Source organism: Megascapheus bottae, chromosome 34, assembly GCF_031878675.1.
Source record: "Megascapheus bottae isolate mThoBot1 chromosome 34, mThoBot2.hap1, whole genome shotgun sequence".
Classification (NCBI taxonomy): Eukaryota; Metazoa; Chordata; class Mammalia; order Rodentia; family Geomyidae; genus Megascapheus; species Megascapheus bottae.
Window position 1 is genome coordinate 4,428,883 of NC_143542.1, and position 15,345 is coordinate 4,444,227.

A 15,345-nucleotide genomic window follows, 5' to 3' on the forward strand; every position below is an offset into this window, starting at 1 on the left:
GTTGCTACTGAAAAGCCCTAAATGTCGTTTGATCCCTGATCCTCACTAGGTCACTTGATCTACTGATCCTGATCCTCAGTACATGACGTCGCCTCCTGTTCCTCGATCCTTACTACATAGCCTCATCTACTGCTTCCTGATAGTAACTGTGTGACCTCGTCTATTGACCTTTAGTATGTGACCCGTTCCTCTCTATTGGAATGTATTGGATTGTTTTTCTTCACCCCTGAGAGCAGGAAATTTAATAATGTACCTTTCCATTTTTATTATTAGGTATTTTAGAGACTTGAGTAGTTCAGGTCTGGGGTATTTACCTACGAGTGTGTGTGCCTTTCTTTCTTTTTCTTTCTCTCTCTCTCTCCTTCCTCCCTTCCTTCCTTCCTTTTGTCTTTCTTCCTTACTTTCTCTCTCTCCCTTTAAAAAAAATTTCCCTTCTTTCTCTCTTTGTGAACTATTTCTTTTTTCCTCCCAGTCCTGGGGCTTGAACCCAGGGCCTGGCCACTGTCCCTGAGCTTCTTTTTGCTCAATGCACTTTACCACTTGAGCCACAGAGCCATTTCTGGCTTTTTCTGTGTATGTGGCACTGAGGAATTGAACCAGGGCTTCATGCATCCTAAGCAAGCACTCTTTTGTGTTTTTTTTCTGGTCATGAGACTTGAACTCTGGACCTGGGTGCTGTCCCTAAACTCTTCAGCTCAAGGCTACCACCCTATCCCTTGATTCACAGCCCCACTTCCAATTTTCTAGTGGTTAATTGGAGATAAGAATCTTACAGACTTTAGTACCTGGGCTGGCTTTGAACCCTAATCCTCAGGTCTCATCCTCCAGCTTAGCTAGGATTACAGGCATGAGCCATGGTGTCCAGACTTTTTCTCAAAAAAATTTTTTTTTGCCAGTCCTTGGGCTTTGTCAAGGCTAGAGCTAACTATTTGAATCTCAGCATCACTTCTGGCTTTTTTCTATGTATGTGGTACTGAAGAATCAAACCCGAGTCTTTTTTTTTTTTTTTTGCCAGTCCTGGGTTTGAGCTCAGGGCCTAAGCACTGTCCTTGGACTTTCTCAAGGCTAGAGCTCTACCACTTGAGCCTCAGCACCACTTCCGGCTTTTTTCTATGTATGTAGTACTGAGGAATCGAACCCGGGTCTTCATGCATGCTAGGCAAGCACTTTAGCCACTAGGCCAAACTCCCGGCCCCAAACCCAAGTCTTCATGCATGTTAGGCAAGCACTCTAGCACTAGGCCAAACTCCCAGCCCCCCTTTTTTCTCAATTTTTAATTGCAAATTCCTGCATAGGATGTGCCATTGATTCTTTTCTGATTGTTTTTCATGACCTTTTCAAAAGGATGCCAAGGACCGAGGCCCAGAGGTATAGAAGAGAGGCCCAAACTCTGCCCTGCCCCCTGCCCCTGCCCCCGGGAGTTGCCTCTGAGGTCCCCTCATGGAGTATGCAGTTTGGACTCTGGTGCTACTAATGGGGGCTATCTGGACCCACATGTCTACTCCCTCCTGGTAAGCAGGGACTTGGCAGGGTTGGGGGGGGAGAAAAAGTGGGGGGCAGCTGAGTGGACACAGCAGGCAGGCTAAAGACAAAGACAGCATGCTGTGGTAGCAGGCAGCATCCCAGTGGGATGGAGACAGGCTGACCCAGAAACTACAAGTTTAGGGGATTTGGAATTAAGAAGAAATAGAAGGTTTGGAGCTGGGTAGACAGATGACGTCACATGACAGAGAAGTTAGGTCCCCTGAAAATAGGCAAAACCCAAAGTAGGCCCACACTTTGGATAGCATCAGCAATAAATGATGGGCGCAAAGTGCCAGTGACTCACATCTGTAGTCCTGGCTGTTCTGAGGATCAAGGTTTGAAAGCAGCCTGGGCGGGAGAGTCTGTGAGACTCGTATCTCCCACAAATCAGCAAGAAGCTAGAAGTAAAGTTGTGGCTCAAATGGTAGAGTACCAGCCTTGAGTGGGTAAAAATAAGGAAGAGCACAAGGCCCTGAGTTCAAGCCCCGGGATAGACACCTAAGAAAATTTAAAGAGAGAGAGAGAGAGAGAGAGAGAGAGAGAGAGAGAGAGAGAGAGAGAGAGAGAGAGAGAGGAAAGAAAGAAAGAAAGAAAGAAAGAAAGAAAGAAAGAAAGAAAGAAAGAAAAGAATAAACTTGGAAGGAGGATTTGACTAAGAACTTGAACAAAGAAAATGAAAGGCCAGGGTCGATTCCTCGGTTCCACATATAGAAAAAAGCCGGAAGTGGTGCTGAGGCTCAAGTGGTAGAGCTCTAGCCTTGAGAAAGTCCAAGGACAGTGCTCAGGCCCTGAGCTCAAGCCCAGGACTGGAAAAAAAAAAAAAAAGAAAATGAAGGCCAGGGGCCAGGAGTTTGGCGTAGTGGCAAAGTGCTTGCCTAGCATGCATGAAGACCCGGGTTCAATTCCTTAGTACGAAATACATAGAAAAAAGCTGGAAGTGGTGCTGTGGCTTAAGGCTAGAGTACTAGCCTTGAGAAAGCCCAAGGACAGTAATAAGGCCCTGAGTTCAAGCCCCAGGTCTCTGAGAGTAGCAGGTGGGCTGGTTGCTTCCCAGGGTGACCTCAGCCCCTGTGGCAAGGTGGGTGTAGCTGGAGAAACCCCATCTCACCACCCACTGTGCACTTGGGATCCATCTAGCCCTACTACAAAAACAACTCCCCCCTCCCCAGTCCCCTGGGAAGAGACCCCCAGGAGAACAGAACAGAACCAACCACTAAGAGGGCAGTACCTCTGCCCACCACTTCTGACTCTGCGCACTTCTGTGTGAATGTAGGATGGGAGAGGCTAGGGGAAGAACACTTTTTAAGAGACTGGCTGGAAGAAGCTGAGGGTGACCTTTCTTAAAATATTTCTTTTCGGGCTGGGAGTTTGGCCGAGTGGTAGAGTGCTTCTGTAGGATATAAAGGTTTGAATCCTCAGTACCATGTACATAGAAAAAAAAGCTGGAAGTGGTTGTGTGGCTCAAGAGCTAGAGCTCTAGCCTTGAGAAAGTCCAAGGACAGTGCTCAGGCCCTGAGCTCAGGCCCAAGACTGGCAAAAAAGTATATATATATATATTTTTTTTTTCCATTTGTTTTGGTCAGTCATGGGGCTTGAACTCAGGATCTTGGTGCTCTTTTGCTCAAGGCTAGTGCTCTACCACGTTGAGCCACAGTGCCACTACACTTCTGGTTTTCTGGTGGCTCATTGGAGATAAGAATCTCTCAGACTGGGCTGGCATTGGCCCTCGCTCCTCAGATCTCAGCCTCCTGAGTAGGCATTGCAAATCAGAGCCACTGGTGCCTGGCTTTTTTGAACACTTAAAGCAGACAGGTCAATAAAGGGAGAGGAGAAGAAGCGTCCAGAAGTCAGCTCTTAGAATATACACCATCATAGAGTCTTACACTTCTTTTTTTTTTATTTTATTTAGTTTTTGGCTCATGGGGCTTGAACTCTGGGCCTGGGTGCTGTCCCTGAGCTCTTCAGCTCAAGGCTACTGCCCTAGGCCTGGAGCCACAGCTCCACTTCCTGTTTTCTAGTGATTAATTGGAGTCTCTCATTCTTTAGTGCCTGGGTTGGCTTTGAACCACAATCCTCAGATCTCAGCCTCCTTAGTAGCTAGGATTACAGGCGTGAGCCACCGTGCCCAGCTGAGTCTTATAATTCTTGATTTCATGACAAGGGTGACATTTCGCTCTCTCCAACCTCCAGGACACAGAACCCTCTGGACTGGGAGGTATTTGTTCGTCGCGCTGTGGATGACTGTAAGTCAGGCCTCCCATCCCTTCTCGGGACCCTGTCCCTGAGGAAATCCAGTCCTCAGCCCAGGGCAGTCATCTTAGGTGTCCTTAGAACAAGGCAATGATGTGAACAGGGCAAAAGTGATGGGGACAACAGCAAGCCCAGCCCTTTGGGGAGCTCCTCTCCAGCAGCCGCTGACGGGTGGCCTGTAACCCCTAGAGCTTGGGATTAGGAGCTCAGATTGGGAGGGTCATGGTTCCAAGCCAGTCCCAGGCTGGGGAGTTCACCAGAACCCACCTCAAGGGAAAGAAGCTGGGTACTCTGGCGCAGGCCTATCATCCTAGCTGCCTCAGGAAGCCTGAAACAGACAGAGTGCAGTCCAGCCTTGTGTTTAGGCAGGAAGGGAGACCCCCATCTCAAAATTACCCATGCAAATAAAGAGCTGGAGGCATGGCTCAGTGGTAAAGGGCCTGTGCAGCAGGGACAAGGCCCTGAGTTCACAGCCCAGCACTACTAAAAAGGAAGGAAAGAGGGAGGGGGGAAGGGAGCTCCCCATTCAAATAAACAATAATAACAACCAGGGGTGGTAGCACGCGCCTATAACCCCAGCCCTTAGGAGGCAGAGGCAGAGGCAGAGGCAGGAGGGTGTTGAATTTGAGGCCAGCCTAGGTTATCTACCAGGACCCTGTCTCACAAAACAAAAAAATGAACACACAACAAAACAAAACCAAAAACACAAAAATTCTAATAGAAAAAAAAAAAAGAAGACTTACAATAACAGCAAAACCTCCCCAGCACAGCTCATAACCCTGCAGGCTACGGTTCTGTCCACCCGCATTCCCACCCTGAGTTTTTCCTCACCTGCTGTCTCCCAGGCCTCTGTTCTGATTCCAAATGGCAGCGTCACCTCCCCCTAAGCTCAGTGACCCTCCTGACCCCATCTCCCAGGGCGGCTCTGTGGCCTAGCCCTACCTTCTTTCCCCCTTTGCCCTCTCTAAGGCTTCATTGGCTCCTTTCTTTTATTCTCCCCCCACCCCCCGCCCCATAGCCATTATCACTAAGTGTGACTTTGAAGATGACAGCAAACCCCTCTGTGACTGGTCCCAAGTTTCTGCAGATGATGGGGACTGGATTCGAGCCAGTGGGCCCTCCCCAACTGGCATCTCTGGGCCTCCTGGAGGCTATCCCAGTGGAGGTGAGGAGCCCGGAGGGAAATCTAGTGGGCAGGAGGAGCATGGAAGGAGAAGCTGGGCTCTGAGCAGTGGGGGCGGGGGTGGGTGTGCGGGCTGGGTGGCATTTGGGGACAGCAGGACCTCAGCATCTTGGACTCTGCCTCCTCCAGAGGGCTACTACCTGCACATGGATTCTCGAACCTTCCGGACGGGTGGAGTGGCCCGCCTACGTAGCCCGGATATTTGGGAACACGGCCCACTGTGCCTCTATTTTGCCTACCACATGTTTGGATTGTCATGGGGTGCCCAGCTCAGACTCCTCCTGCTCATGGGGACGCAGGACAACCGCCCCAAAGTGCTCTGGAAACACGTGAACACCCAGAGTCCCTCCTGGATGCCCACCACCGTCTCACTGCCAGCCGAGCTCATCCTGCCGAGCCGGGTGAGCCCCCAGGGGGAGGCTGGGAGAGGGTGTGGGGGCTGGGCTGTGAGGAGGGGGGGGCATCTGAGCAACAAAGGGACAGGAGGAGAAATGAGGGATGTGGCTCAAGTGGCTCATGAGGCTGGGGGGTCTCTGTGCCCCCATTCCACAGCTGATATTCGAGGGAATGAGGGGCAATACTCCCTTCCTGGACATCTCCCTGGATGCCCTGTCCATCCACCGTGGCACCTGCAATAGGGGTGAGTCTTCCACCCTCCCATCTCCTGCCTGTCATCTGTTACTTCCTCTCTGATCCCCCATGGAGTGCCTCAGAGCCCAGGGTCTGACTCGGAAAGCAGCCACAGGCAAGGAGGGGTCCTTCTTCAATATAGAGTTGTGACTCGGCTGGACATAGTAATTCACGCCTGTAATCCCAGTTTCTTAGGAAGCTAAGGATTGAGATTTGAAGCCCACCAGGCAAGAAAGTCCGTAAGACCCTTATCTCTAATTAACCAGCAAAAACTGGAGGTGGAGCTATGGCTCAAGTGGTAGAGCACCATCTGTTCTCAGATGAGGAAACTGAAACTTGAGCAAGTTAATTGAGGCCTGTTTTCAATTAACTAGCAAAGAGGCTGCGCTGGAGGTGTGGCTGAAGTGGTAAAAAGCCAGATGTGAGCAAGAAAACCAAGCAGAAAGCAAGAGCCAGTGGCCCCAAGTTCAAGCCTTGGTGCACACACACAGCTCTTTTCTTCCCTTCCTTCCTTCCTGTGCCACTGTTGAGGCTCCATCTCAGGGCCTGGCACTCTACCACCTGAGCCACAGCTCCACTTCCATCCTTTTGCTGGCTAATTGGAGAGAAGAGTCTCACGGACTTTCCTGCCCAGGCTGGCTTCATGATCCTCAGATCTCAGCTTCCTGAGTAGCTGGGGTGACAGGTATGAGCCATGATGTCTGGCTAGCTCTTCCTCTCTTGTCTCTCAGTTTGCATGATGAAAATGTGCACTTTTGATGTTCTCAATGACCTCTGTGGTTGGAGCTGGATCCCCACTGCCACAGGGGCCAAGTGGGTCCAGAAGAATGGGTCATCAGGAAAGCCAGGTGTGGGACCGGAAGATGACTTCTCTAGTCCTGGCCGTGAGTACTGAGCCTGCGCCATGCTGGGACCTTCCTGTACCTTCCTGTAACCTCCAACGACCTCCACACACTTTACAATACCTGCCTTGGGCCTGTCCGGGGGAATTTAGGCAATCTCACGCCTCAGTTCAGCTTTGATGGCGGCACTGCCAGCTTCCTCCATTGCAGGTTCCTGACCTGGGATTCTTCATTCTTCATTCGTTCCTTCTCTACAACGTACCTATAATGTGGTAGGCTGAGAACCAGTATGCACCACAGACAAGGGGAGGTGAAGAAGAGATATAGTTCCCCAAACAAAGAAGTGAATTACAGGCAGACGCCAGTGGCTCACGCCTATAATCCTAGCTACTCAAAGGATGTGAGATCTGAGGATTGAGGTTCAAAGCCAGCCCAAGCAGGAAAATCTGCGAGGCTCTGATCTCCAATTAACCAGGAAAATGGAAACTCTAAGGGACAGTGTGCAGGCCCTTGAGTGCAAGCCCCAATGCTGGCACAAACACAAAACAAGCACTACAACACCCTGAATCACACAGGAGGTGAACAGTGCTGTGGGAAAAAATCAAGGGAGGCATTGTGGATTTTAAATAGTATCCAGAGTAGATCTCCCCTTAGGCCCCACAAATCTGAAAGAGGTGACAAAACACAACCCCCAAAATACTGGGAATGGGGCAGAACATCAGGGGCAGAGGGGCCAGCTGTGCAAAGGCCCTGAACTGTGAGAGGTTTCAAGCTCAACAAGGGCTGTGATGTCAGCATCTTCACGGGGCTGGGACCCTGGAGCCTCGAATGCTACAGTCAGGACTGTGCTTTCTATTCTCTAGGAAGGATTTGGAGCAGACTTGCAGCTTGCTCTGCCTGATTTTATTTAAGTAGTTAATTTTTGGCACTGCTGGCAATGGAATCCGAGTCCTCCAGCATGCTGGTCGAGGTAGCCCGGGCTGGCATGGAACTTGCCTCAGTGTTGTCAGTGCTGAGTTTACAGGCATGCATGCTGATTCCTTTGAAAAAAAAAATTAAATAATTGTTTTGCATTTGTCACAAGTCCCCTCGGGAGAAAACAAGAGGAATGCTACCGTTTTCCCATTTCCTTCCCTTCCAGCTTGCCTTTTCATGCCCTGCTCTCCCGCTCCCGCCATTTCCCTACCTATCAGCTCCTCTGGATCCTGGGATCCAACCTCGCCCGGACACGCGCATGCGCACGCTCGCTCCCCCCCCTCCCCGCGCCAGTCCGCAGCCGCCTTCCTATCCCACCTAGTTACTGGTTGCGTCACCGAGCAAGGTGCAAGGTGATTGGCTGCCTGGGTTTGCGTCATCGGGCGCGCCGGTGCGCGGCCTTCTCTCCTCACCAGCTTGTGGGACTCAGGAGGATCTGAGAATCACGGTTCAAAGCCAGTCCAGGCAAGAAAAATCTGTGAGACTCTCTTCTTCAGGTTGTTGTGTGTGTGTGTGTGTGTGTGTGTGTGAAAAAAGCTGGAAGTGGAGGTGTGGCTCGAGTGGTAGTGTACCAGCCTTGAGTGAAAAACTAAAAGACTGAGAGGGCCTAGGCCCTGAGTTCAAACCTCAGGGCCGGCACAAAATAGAAAGAAGCTTCATGCAGGGAACCAACCTGAAGACTCAGGACAGGGTTCTGTGCTTGGCTTCCTGTTAGTCACCCACCAGGGCCTCATCCATGCCCCTGGGTGGGTGCAGGCCGCAGCCAGAGGCCAGGTGAAGCCCACTCGGCCCTCCTGCCTCAAGGCAGCAGTTGGGGCTATCTCTTGACACCCCCTTGGGCTGCAGCTCCCCGCACCCTCACTGTCATTTTCCTTTCACAGATGGCTTCTACATGCTCCTGGATCCCAAAAACGCAAAGCCGGGACAGAAGTCTGTTCTCCTGAGCCCCCTGAGTCAGTCCGATGGCTGCCTGACCCTTTCCTTCAACTACATCCTGTGGGGACATTCTCTCGACGCAGCCCTCCTCGTCTACGCCTCCCTCCTAGGTTAAAAGAGAGGCTTTCCCGTGGGTTTTGCAGTGCCTGGGGTGCATCTGCAAAGGGATGGGTCCTTCAGGGTCAAGGAAAATCTGGGGTGAGTGTGAGATTGTTCCATGAAGTGGATACAGGGAGGGCAGTGGATTTGGGACAAGTGAAGTGCCTTGGTCAGGTACTACTGGCTCAAAGCCTTCCATCCTAGCTACTCAAGAGGCTGAGATCTGGAGGATCTTAGTTTAAAGCCAGTCCAGACAGGAAAAACCTCAAGACTCTATATCTCCAATAAACAACAAGAAGCTGAAGTGAAACTGTGGCTCCAGTAGTAGAGAATTAATCTTGAGTGCAAAAGCTCAGGGACAGCACTCCACATCCTGAGTTCAAGTCCCAGTATGTTTCCCAGTAGGAAAGAGAAAGAGATTGCTTGCAGTTGAGGGAATATTGGCCGATGGTTCCCTTGGTAACTGACCCTTCAATTCTCCACTCCCCGAGGCTCATATGTCTGGTATTTTGTCCATCATAGGCAACATCCGGAAACACACGATCTTCTCAGGACAGCCGGGACCCACCTGGAAGCCTGTTTCTGTCAACTACACAGGACAGGGACAGATTCAGGTATCAAAGAATTACAGCCAGGTACCAGTGCTCATACCTGTAACCTTAGCTACTCAGGAGGCTCAGGAGATCCTCAGGAGATCTGAGGATCACAGTTTGAAGCCAGCCCTAGCAGGAAAATCTGTGAGACTCTTACTGTCCACAAACTACCAAAAAGCCCGAAGTGGAGCTGTGGCTCAACTGACAGAATGCCAACCTTGAGCAAAAAAGCCAAGCAAGAGTGCAAGGCCCTGAGTTCAAGCCCTAGTACCAGGATGGGGAAAAAAAAAAAAAAAAAGTAAGGGGTAAAGGCCCTTGTGCTTGTTGGTCATCCCCAAGTTGGCATGAGTTGAGGATGGGCAGGGGTGGGCTTCCTGCCCACTCCCCCCTCCCCGCTTCTCTCCAGTTCACCGTGGTGGGCATCTTCGGAATCATTCCAGAGCCATCAGTCGCCGTGGATGCCATAAGCATCGCTCCCTGTGGAGGTGAGTGGGAGGTACCCCCTGTCAGTGGGAATGGGGGAAATGGGAACCATAGCTCAAGTTCCTTATACCTCTCTCTCGGACTGGCTAGAGAGCTTCCCTCACTGCGACTTTGAAGACAGCGCCCATCCCTTCTGCGACTGGACCCATGTATTCAGCGATGGTGGACACTGGGCCTGGGGAAGCAAAAACCTCCCCACCATTGTGGGAGGCTCTGCAGATTCCACGTATGGAGGTAAGGAGCTCTTTTCTTTTGTGTGTGTGTGTGTGTTAATCCGGGGGCTTGAACTTGGCCTGGGCCCTGTCCCTAAGTTTCTTTGCTCAAGGCTAGTGTTTTACCATTGGAGCCACAGCTCCACTTCCAGTTTTTTTTTGTGCTTCATTGGAGATAAGAGTCTCGTGGACTTTCCTGCTCCAGCTGGCTTGGAACCCTAATGATCCTCAGATCTCAGCCTCCTGAATAGCTGGGGTTGTAGACATCAGCCACCAGTTCCAGGTTGAGGACGCCTCAAGCCAATGAGCCACGGCCCCTATTCTCAGTGAGGCCTCGCTCCAGCCATGACTGGAGGGTGTTGGGGGAAGCTCAGCCAGCAGCTCTGAGTTTATTGGGGACTTTGCATGGGACCAAGCCGAGGACCGGGCAGGCTTAATTGAGGGTCTTCAAAGCTTTAGAATAATCATGATAACCCAAGAAAATGCACTATTCCCATTTGAGTAAGCCCCAGGCTTCACAAGCTGTGTCACCAGGTGCTGGAGGCTCACACCTACAGTCGTAGCTACTTAGAAGTCTCAGATCTGGAGGATTATGATTTGAGGTCAACCTGTGAAGAAAAGTCGGTGCATGAGACTCTGTCTCCAAAATACCCAGCAAAAAAAGTAGGGCTAGAGCCATGAGTCAAGTGGTAGAGTACTAGCCAAGAAGGCCCAGAGTTTAAACCCCAGAATTGCCAATAGAACATTGATCTAGTATGCATAGGCTTCTAGTACTGCAAAAAAAATTTTTTTTTAAGTAAAATTATAGCTGGGTGTGGTGGCTCACACCTGTAATCATAGCTGCTCAGGAGGCTGAGATCTGAGGATCAAGGTTCAAAGCTAGCCTGAGCACAAAAGGACCTGAGACTCTTATCTCCAATTAACCTCTAGAAAACGGGAAGTGGGTTTTGGCTCAAGGGTAGGGTGGTAGCCTTGAGCTGAAGAGCTCAAGCCCCATGACCTACAAAAAAATAGTTAAAAAAATTACCAGTTACGACTGGTGGTTTCTGGGTATTTCTGACTGTGGAATCTGGGTGGCCGGTTTGATATTTTACCGTCTTCCCTGACTTCTTTAGTAAGAAGCCCAAAATAACCAAAAAATGCAATAATGTGTGCTTTGCATGTCTACTTAGACAGTGGGAATGGTGGCTCACACCTGTAATCCCAGCTACTCAAGAGGCTGAGATCTGAGGATCATGATTTGGAACAGGAAAATCCATGAGATTCTTACCTCCAATTAATACCAAAAAGCTGAAAGTGGAGGTATGGCTCAAGTGGCAGAGTATCAGTCTTGAGCAAAAATTCTCAGGGACAGCACCCAGGCTCTGAGTTCAAGCCCCAGTTTTGGGAAAAAAAAAAAAAAATAGAAAATCCAAATATGATCGCAGTAGCATGGTGTGTGTGTGTGTGTGTGTGTGTGTGTGTGTGTGTGTGTGTTTTGTGTGTGTTGTGTTTTGTATGTGTATGTGTGTTTTGGAGTGTCTCACCTTGCTGGTTCCCCTCTTTTTATCCAGGAGAACACTATATTTATTTTGAGGCAGACAAGTTCTCCCGGGCGGGGCAATCTGTCCGGCTGGGGAGCCGACCCTTCTGTGCTCCAGGAGACATCTGTGTGGAGTTTGCCTACCACATGAATGGCCTTGGAAAAGGTTCCATGCTCAAGTTCCTGTTGGGGAGTCCTGCGGGTAGTTCCCCCGTTACTCTGTGGCACCGTGTTGGGGCTCAGGGCCCTGGATGGCTGAACAGCTCTGTCACTGTCCCTTCCGGCTATCAACAGCCCATGCAGGTGAGATGGTGACTGGACCTGTATGTCTCTATACAGGGTGTAGTGAAGGGGCCCAGCGCTGCCAGGAATCATGGGCCACACCTGTAATCCCTGCTCCTGGGGAAGTAGAGACAGGATTGCAGCTTGAAGCCAGCCTGAACAAAAACATTAAGAAGGCCTTATCTCAGGGCCGGGAGTTTGGCCTAGTGGTAGAGTGCTTGCCTAGCATGTACGAAGACCCAGATTTGATTCCTTGGTACCACACACATAGAAAAAAAATCCAGGAATTGTGCTGTGGCTCAAGTGGAAGAGTTGTAGCATTGAGAAAAAAAAATAAGGACAGTGCTTAGGCCCTGAGTCTAAGCCCAGGACTGGCACACACACACAAAAAAAACAAGGCCTATCTCAACACCAAGGCAGATGTGGTGCTGTATTGTATGGCCATAATCCTGGCTGAGAAGGAGAGGTAGTAGGATCTCAGTCCCAAGATTGACTGGGAGCCGAGCACTGGTGCTCACACTTCTAATCCCACCTAACTCAGGAGGCTGAGGTTTGAGGGTCATGTTTTGAAACTAGTTTGGGCAGGAATGTCTCAGACTTTTTTTTTGCCAATCCTGGGGCTTGAGCTCAGGGCCTAGGCACTGTCCTTGGACATTTTTTGCTCAAGGCTATCACCCTGCCACTTGAACCACAGCGCCACTTCTGGCTTTTTCCATGTATGTGATACCAAGGAATCAAATCCAGGACTTCCTGCATGCTAGGCAAGTACTCTACCACTAGGCCATACTCCCAGCCCTCTGAGACTCTTATATATAATTAATCACAACAAACAAATGACACGAGAAATGGAGCTGTGGCTCGAGTGGTAGAGCACTAGCTTTGAGCACAAAATCTCAGGAACAGCACCTAGTCTGAGTTCAAGCCCCAGGATCAGCACACACACACATACAATATAGACAGGCAAACAGATAAATGGGTAGATTCTGTCAAAAATGCATATACACAACTGTAGATGAAAAACAGATTAGAAAAGCATAGCTCAAGGGGTAGAACACTCACTTAGCAAGAATAAGACCCTGAGCTCAGTCCTCAGTATCACCAAGAATATGGGTGTGGAGGGGTGTCAAGGGCTAGGATCTGGAAAGGTAGCAGAGAGGAGGTAGGGTTCTAACAGCCAAGTCAGGGCCAGCAGTTTGGCCTAGTGGTAGAGTGCTTGCCTAGCATGCACGAAGACCCAGGTTCAATTCTTGGGTACCATATACATAGAAAAAAGCCGGAAGTGGTGCTGAGGCTCAAGTGGTAGAACTCTATCCTTGAGAAAGTCCAAGAACAGTGCTCAGGCCCGGAGCTCAAGCCCAGGACTGGCAAAAACAAACAAACAACCATAACAACAAAAAAACTAGCCAGGGCAGTTCAGACTGTTGGGCACATGTGGCAGGTTGGCAGGAAATGTGTCAGCCAGTGGTACTGAGTTGCCAGCACTGCCTTTCTCTTCCTTTTTCACCTTCCTTGCTTTCAGCTGTTTTTTGAGGCGACCCGGGGTAGCAACTCTGCCTTCCTTGTTGCTGTGCGTTTTATTAAGATCAGCCACAGAATCTGTGGAGGTAAGATGGCCACAGAGGCCCTTTTTCTTTACTCATGTTCTGTGAGGCCAGTGTCCAACATGGGCTCTAGGATTCTGTTATCTCTCTCTTCCCTGGACCATGAATTCCTGGGGCTCCATCCACAACCCCCAAAATGTACCACCCACTGTCTTGCTTGTGTTTGAACTTCCTGAACCCCATGTAGTATCGCACACATAGGTGGGAGGTCTGTTGAACGCTTAAGGAAGTAAAGGTTAGAGTTCGGAGGCCCACTTATTCCAGTTAGGAGTAGTAAAAGGAGGCTGTCTATGACTGCAACTACACTCCAGGCTTTTGTTTTGTTTTTGTTGTTTCAGAGGTCACCACCACAGCAGCACCCACACTGGCAGTGAGTCCTACCAGACCTGCAGTTGCCCCCACTTCTACAATGACTCCCACAGGAAAACCCACTGTCCCCATGGAAAAGCCCGTTGTCTTAACAGAAAAGCCCTCTTTCTCCATTAAAAAACCCACTCATTCCACTGAGAAACCCTTAGCCTCCACAGAAAAGCCCATTCCCGTGGAAGTAGCCACGTCCCCAGCTGTAGCAGTGCCAGCCACAGTGGAACTAGCCATATCCCCTGCCGAAGCATCCACATCCCTGGCCGAAGCAGGGCCAACCCCTGCGGAAGCAGCGCCAACCCCTGCAGAAGCAGCGCCAATGCCGGCCGAAACAGGGCCAACCCCGGCCGAAGCAGTGCCAGCCCCCGAGGAAGCAGGGCCACTCCCGGCCGAAGCAGGGCCATCTCCTGTGGGAGCAGTGCCAACCCCAGCTGAAGCAGCCACATCCCTTGCAGGAACAGCCACTTTCCCGGTGGAAGCAGGGCCAACTCCAGCAGAAGCAAGCACATCCCCTGCGGAAGCAGCCACATCCCCGGCGGAAACAGCCACTTTCCCCACGGAAGCAGCCACATCCCCGGCGGAAACAGCCACTTTCCCCACGGAAGCAGGCACATCCCCGGCGGAAACAGCCACTTCCCTGGCAGAAACAGAGCCAACCCCGGCTGAAGCAGGCACATCCCCCGCAGAAGCAGCCACATCCCCGGCAGAAGCAGTTACATCCCCGGTGGAAGCAGGGCCAACCCCGGCAGAAGCAGGCACGTCCCCAGCGTTGACAGCCACTTTCTCAGCAGAAGCAGGCACAACCCAGGCAGAAGCAGGCACATCCCCAGTGGAAGCAGCGCCAGCCCCAGCAGAAGCAGTGCCAAGCCCAGCGGAAGCAGTCACATCCCTAGTGGGAGCAGCCACATCCCCTGTGGGGGCAGCGCCAGCCCCTTCGGGAGCAGCGCCAGGCCCAGCAGGAATATCGTCAACCCCTTCAGGAGCAGAACCAGGCCCTGAAGGAGCAGAACCAGGCCCTGCGGGAGCGGGAGCAGCGCCAGGCCCTGCGGGAGCAGGAACAGTACCAGGTCCTGAGGGATCGGGAGCAGCGCCAGGCCCTGCGGGAGCAGGAACAGTACCAGGCCCTGCGGGAGCGGGAGCAGCGCCAGGCCCTGCGGGAGCAGGAACAGTACCAGGTCCTGAGGGATCGGGAGCAGCGCCAGGCCCTGCGGGAGCGGGAGCAGCGCCAGGCCCTGAGGGAGCGGGAGCAGTGCCAGGCCCTGGGGGAGCAGGAGGAGCGCCAGGCCCTGCGGGAGCGGGAGCAGCACCAGGCCCTGGGGGATCGGGAGCAGCGCCAGGCCCTGAGGGAGTGGGAGCAGCACCAGGCCCTGGGGGATCGGGAGCAGGAGTAGCGCCAGGCCCTGGGGGAGCGGGAGCAGCGCCAGGCCCTGAGGGAGCGGGAGCAGCGCCAGGCCCTGGGGGATCGGGAGCAGGAGTAGCGCCAGGCCCTGGGGGAGCGGGAGCAGCGCCAGGCCCTGGGGGATCGGGAGCAGGAGTAGCGCCAGGCCCTGGGGGAGCAGGAGCAGCTCCAGGCCCTGAGGGAGCGGGAGCAGCACCAGGCCCTGGGGGATCGGGAGCAGGAGTAGCGCCAGGCCCTGGGGGAGCGGGAGCAGCACCAGGCCCTGGGGGATCGGGAGCAGGAGTAGCGCCAGGCCCTGAGGGAGCGGGAGCTGCGCCAGGCCCTGCGGGAGCGGGAGCAGCACCAGGCCCTGAGGGATCGGGAGCAGCGCCAGGCCCTGCGGGAGCGGGAGCAGCGCCAGGCCCAGCGGGAGCGGGAGCAGCACCAGGCCCTGAAGGAGCAGCGCCAGGCC

At 52.3% G+C, this 15,345-nt stretch overlaps 1 protein-coding gene across 1 annotated transcript in view; it reads left to right on the forward strand.

The window, feature by feature from the left end:
* Zan (zonadhesin) overlaps window positions 1-15,345 on the forward strand; it is a 45,375-nt gene continuing 30,030 nt past the window's right edge. Inside the window, 16 exon segments of the mRNA XM_090324079.1 lie at window positions 1-173; window positions 1,345-1,511; window positions 3,715-3,767; window positions 4,793-4,939; window positions 5,087-5,358; window positions 5,510-5,597; window positions 6,319-6,471; window positions 8,286-8,450; window positions 8,962-9,053; window positions 9,439-9,517; window positions 9,606-9,749; window positions 11,281-11,552; window positions 13,051-13,135; window positions 13,471-14,354; window positions 14,419-14,882; window positions 15,195-15,337. Of these exon segments, the coding sequence (XP_090180205.1) occupies window positions 1,441-1,511; window positions 3,715-3,767; window positions 4,793-4,939; window positions 5,087-5,358; window positions 5,510-5,597; window positions 6,319-6,471; window positions 8,286-8,450; window positions 8,962-9,053; window positions 9,439-9,517; window positions 9,606-9,749; window positions 11,281-11,552; window positions 13,051-13,135; window positions 13,471-14,354; window positions 14,419-14,882; window positions 15,195-15,337 (3,112 nt within the window). The 5' untranslated portion in view covers window positions 1-173; window positions 1,345-1,440.